This window comes from Solanum tuberosum, unplaced genomic scaffold (genome assembly GCF_000226075.1).
Source record: "Solanum tuberosum cultivar DM 1-3 516 R44 unplaced genomic scaffold, SolTub_3.0 scf00203, whole genome shotgun sequence".
NCBI classification, from domain to species: Eukaryota; Viridiplantae; Streptophyta; class Magnoliopsida; order Solanales; family Solanaceae; genus Solanum; species Solanum tuberosum.
Window position 1 is genome coordinate 484,674 of NW_006239129.1, and position 5,280 is coordinate 489,953.

General features: G+C 40.5%; 1 protein-coding gene across 1 annotated transcript; it reads left to right on the forward strand.

Annotated features, from left to right (window-relative positions):
• The first annotated feature begins 2,637 nt into the window (after nt 1–2,637).
• LOC107062168 (uncharacterized) lies at nt 2,638–3,903 on the forward strand. The gene has a single exon (XM_015312508.1). It carries the CDS (start codon nt 2,638–2,640, stop codon nt 3,901–3,903), a length of 1,266 nt encoding a protein of 421 aa, XP_015167994.1.
• The last annotated feature ends 1,377 nt before the right edge of the window (nt 3,904–5,280 follow it).

Below are 5,280 nucleotides of genomic sequence, written 5' to 3' on the forward strand. Positions count from 1 at the left end.
CCGAAGGATGGTGCAAGACGGCGAAGAACTAAACCAAAGGGAGAATCACCGAGTTGATCGGCGATTCCGACTAATGTCGCCGAATAATCTGTCGCAGTAAAGATTTTTGAAAACTATAAATACTCGTTGAGAGTTATAGCTTAGTATCAGATTTTTAGTATCATAATTTTTAGTGTGAAACAATTAATATAATTTTAGTGCTTTTTCTGTGAGTTTGAGAGGGTTTTGAAACTTGAAGAAGAAGAGGGTTTCATCTCCAAGGATTTGGACTTGGGTCTCTCGGATTCTTCATTCTTGGCATGTAACAAGACAATTCTTTATACCCATTTGAATGCAAGCTCATTTAGGTATAAATTTCTATCTCTTGATGTGTGGATAAAAACCCCATTCTTGGGGTGTAATTTAGCACATATGTGTTGAGATTATTGTTGAATTTTGCTTGCTGATAGGTTAGATGTATTTTAATGGTGATTTGACCTAGTGGTTGTGGTTTAATTGAATGGGTTTGTAGTTGCAAATACAAAACCACCCATGTGTTTTTGGCTTGCTCGATAGAGAGGTCGTGAAACCAAGACCGCTAGACTGATGGCCTAAGGAGTGGGTCGACATGCGGTTCAACCCTAGAGGGTGAGCCCTAGTCCCATATCCTAACACTCATGTCGAGAGAGTGAGTGGGGTAAGGCATAGGCTAGCCTTCATGCGGCAAATGGGTGTCCGAGAGGAACCCATTTGAAACAGAGTAAATTGCCCGAGAGGGAACTTATTTCCATCTAAAGCATAGCAGCAAATGGGTGTCCGAGAGGAACATATTTAAAACGGGGTAAGGTGCTCGAGAGGGAACTTATTTTCATCTAAAGCTTAGCCTAGTCACTATTATCTTGCAAATTTCCTATCGAAAGCATGTACCTAATGATTTAAATCAATATATATTGTGATCACACCACAATAATCCCCTCTCATTCATAGATTTCTCTGTCATTTTTACTGTTTTAGTTATACTTGTGACAAACCCCCATTTGATATTTGACACTTTTGTGTCACCCCACTTTAATTTACAATGTTTTTAGTCGTTAATGTATTTAGCTACGACTAGTTAGAACTAACTTTATTTTTCTATTAATTCTCGAAACCACTCCATTGAGACTCAACCCCAACCCTTGGTTGGGTTATTATACTATTGCACAATCGTAGACACTTGCATCGGAAGTTGTGTCGTTGATTACGCAATTATCAAAATGGCGACGCTGCCGGGGAGTGGTGTTATTTGAGAATTCTTAGTTAAGTAGAATTTTCATTCTTATTTGTGGTATTCTACTTATCAAATTTTCAGTTTTGTTTTGAGTATTTGTGTGTTTCAACAACTATATGAGTGTGAACGGTGAAAATAGCTGCCAAGCAGGCTATCTAGCGGGTTTGCTTTTCATTGAGACGGTAGTGATGATGTTAATAATGTATACAACCTCAGCCAAGTGGATGAGATGGGTGCAATATGTATGCCACAAGCAGACGGAAGTGCAAAATTTGAAGTTACTAGCACAATGCTCCATCTCATACATTCAAGAGGTTTATACGGAGGGTGGGAGCACGAAGATTCGTATGAGCATATACGAACCTTTGTAGAAGTGTGCACTCCATTGTCATTCCAAAATCTGTCATAAGAATGCATAAGGCTGCGCTTATTTCCATTATCATTAACCAAGGAAGCCACTAAGTGGTTGGCCGAGCTTCCAAAGAATTCCATCAAGTCATTGGAGAAGTTGGTTACGACTTTTCATGAAAGATTCGTCCCTCCATCAAAGATGATGAAACTGAGAGACGACATAAAAATTTTAATCAAAAGAAGGGTGAACCAATTCACGAATCATGGACACGATTTAAGAGATTTTTGCGAAGATGTCGAACGCATGGACTGCCGAGTGAGTTATTGCTCCAATATTTTTACCGTAGTCTGGATTCGGTGAATAAAGGGATAGCTAATCAGTTGGTGCAATGAGGAATAATGTTACAATTCTTTGAAGTAGCCTCATTCCTCCTAGATGGCATGACTAGAGTAAATCAAGCATGGTACACAAAAGATGACCACATTTCCCCACTGGGCTTTAGATTAACACAAGACTTGATAAAGAAAAGGAGAGGCACGAAAATATCAAAAAGATGTTGTCTCAAATGGAAGTGATACACGAGCACATGAAGAGGAAGTATGGAGTGTTTCGAGTTGAGGAGGATTCTCCTTCTGGTTACTTAAGACTTGGGGAGAATCAAGGTTGGAATTCCACAAGATATGAAGAGGGTTTCCACCCATGCTATCAATAGCGGGGCGGAAATCAAGGTTGGAACCATTATAGGAGTGAAGAAAAAAGGAGATATTGCCACGATTGGGATAAGCAAGATGACCATGAGGAAAATTGTACTTAATTGAGTGAAAGCCCAAAATCAAAAGGGAGCGCAGGTAGTCCTCGGGAAAATCATTTGTTGTCACGCATACTTGATAAAGTTGAGGGCTCTGATGATTTGCTAAAAGGAATGAGTGATTACTTTTCATCACTGAACAGTAAAGTGAATTCTCATGATGATGCCATTAAAACACTAGAAGGTCAATTGAATCTACTATCAGCTCAATAGACATCCAGGACACTGATGAAAGATAATGAAAGAGGGTTGGTTGTGGTTACCCATAGTGGAAAGACGACAGAAGGGAATGGGATGGAGGATGAGGACACTCGAACACAGGAAGGAAGCCAGGGTATAGAGGAACGAGAATTGCCTAGTCCACAAAACCTTGCCAAAGAACCACAAGAGGATGTAGAGCAACACAGTCAAGTTCCAAAAGTCACGCACCTTTTGCCCAAAATACCTCCACCATTTCCTCAACGTTTGAAAACGAAGAATGAAGATGAGAAGTTCAAAAAACAATTGTCAATATTCAAGAACTTTTTAATTAACCTTCCTCTGGTGGAAGCATTGTTAGAAATGCAGGGATACGCGAAATTCATGAAAGAGCTGGTTACAAAGAAAATGAGCTTGGAGTATGAAAGGATCGAAGTGCCCCATAGTTGCAGCGCAATTATGACAAATGAGTCAATCATTAAGACAGAATATCCTGGGGCATTCACAATCCCGTGCACAATTGGCATGCTCCAATTCACTAAAGCTTTGTGCGATTTAGGAGCAAGCATTAACTTGATGCCCTATGCAATATATAAGCAACTTGGTTTGGGTGAACCAAAGGCAACCACAATGAGACTCCTTATGGCTGATCGATCAATCAAGCACCCCATAGGGATACTCTATGACATACTGGTAAAAGTAGATCGGTTCTTTTTTCCGGCCGATTTTTTGATTCTGGATTGCAAGATCGATGCTGAAATCCCCATTATTTTGGGAAGGCCATTCTTAGCAACCAGGAGAGCATTGGTGGATGTCGAAAGCGGGAAATTGAAGTTCCATGTGAATGATGATGAGGTGACCTTCAATATCTGTAAATCTATGAAGCAACCAAGTAATATCCATGTGGTGTCCACTGAGGATGTTATCGATGAGGCAGTGGCAAGTGTGAGCCATTTAATGCACAAAAATGAACCCCTTGAATCTGTATTTGCCAACTATGATGAATCCGAAGTTCAAGGATATGAGGAAGTGGTATATGCCTTATCAGGGTTAGGAGTATATTCAAGGAATCTAATCAAGTTGGATATCGACCTGGAAAATAGAGAATGTCCTCCTGCAAAGCCATCAACGAAAGAACCACCGAGTCTGGAGTTAAAAGCCCTACCTTCTCATCTAAAGTATGCCTTCTTAGGAGACAATAATACTTTACCAGTGATTATCGCAAATAATTTGCTTGAAAGGCATGTAAAATTGGTCATTGAAGTATTGCAGAAGCATATAAAAGTTATTGGATAGACAATAGTCGATATAGTAGGAATTCCTCCTAGCATATGTACTCACAAGATTCGGCTTGACAGTGAATGTAAACCTAGTTTGGAACATCAGAGGAGATTGAACCCTCCAATGCAAGAGGTGGTGAAAAGGAGATCATCAAGTGGCTAGATGCGGGAGTGATCTACCCTATTGCAGATAGTAAGTGGATAAGTCCAGTGCAATGCATATCGAAAAAAGGAGGTATAACCGTAGTTCCAAATGCAAAAGGAGAACTTGTGCCGACAAAACCAGTGATGGGGTAGAGAGTATGCATGGATTATCGGAAGTTTAACTCATGGACCGAAAAGGACCACTTCCTAATGCCCTTTATGGACCAGATGCTTGACCGGTTATCAGAACGGGGGTGGTATTGCTTTTTAGATGGATATTCCGGTTACAATCAAATATCTATTACGTCAGAAGACTAAGATAAAAACCACTTTTACTTGCCTTTATGGAACATTTGCATTCAAAAGGATGCCGCGCCATTTGGGTTGTGTAATGCCCCAGCAATATTCCAGCGTTGCATGTTGTCTATTTTTACAGATATGGTCGAAGACTCTATGGAGGTATTCATGGATAACTTCTCAGTAGGGGACCCGTTTGAGGAATGCTTGACACACTTAGGACAGGTGCTCCAAAGGTGCGTTGATATGAATCTGGTTCTCAATTGGGAAAAATGTCACTTTATGGTGAAGGAAGGTATCGTTCTTGGGCACAAGGTGTCACAAAAGGGACTGGAGGTTGACAAGGCAACAATTGAGGTCATTGAGAAATTACCCCCGCCAATTTTAGTGAAGGGTGTTCGCAGCTTCTTGGGTCATACAGGTTTCTACCGAAGGTTCATTAAGGACTTCTTTAAGATTGCACATCCACTGTGCAAACTCCTAGAGAAGGAAGTGAAGTTCTATTTTGATGACGCTTGTATGGCTGCATTAAAGTGTTTGAAAGAAAAATTAGTATCCACCCCGATTATCGTCAGTCTTGATTGGTCTGAATCTTTCGAAGTAATGTGTGATGCCAGTGGTATGGCGTTGGGAGTAGTGTTGGGGAAAAAGCGCAACAAACTATTTCACCCAATTTATTACGCAAGCAACACTCTGAATAGTGCCCAACGAAATTATACAGTCACTGAACAAGAGTTTCTCGCAGTGGTCTATACATTTGAAAAGTTTCGGGAATACCTGCTAGGCACCAAGGTAATAGTACACACTGATCATGCTGCACTCCGCTACTTAATGGCGAAGAAAGATGCAAAACCAAGAGTGATAAGGTGGGTGCTGCTATTACAAGAGTTTGATTTTGAGGTTAAAGATCGAAAAGGCTGTGAAAATAAAATGGCCGACCACTTGTCGAGGT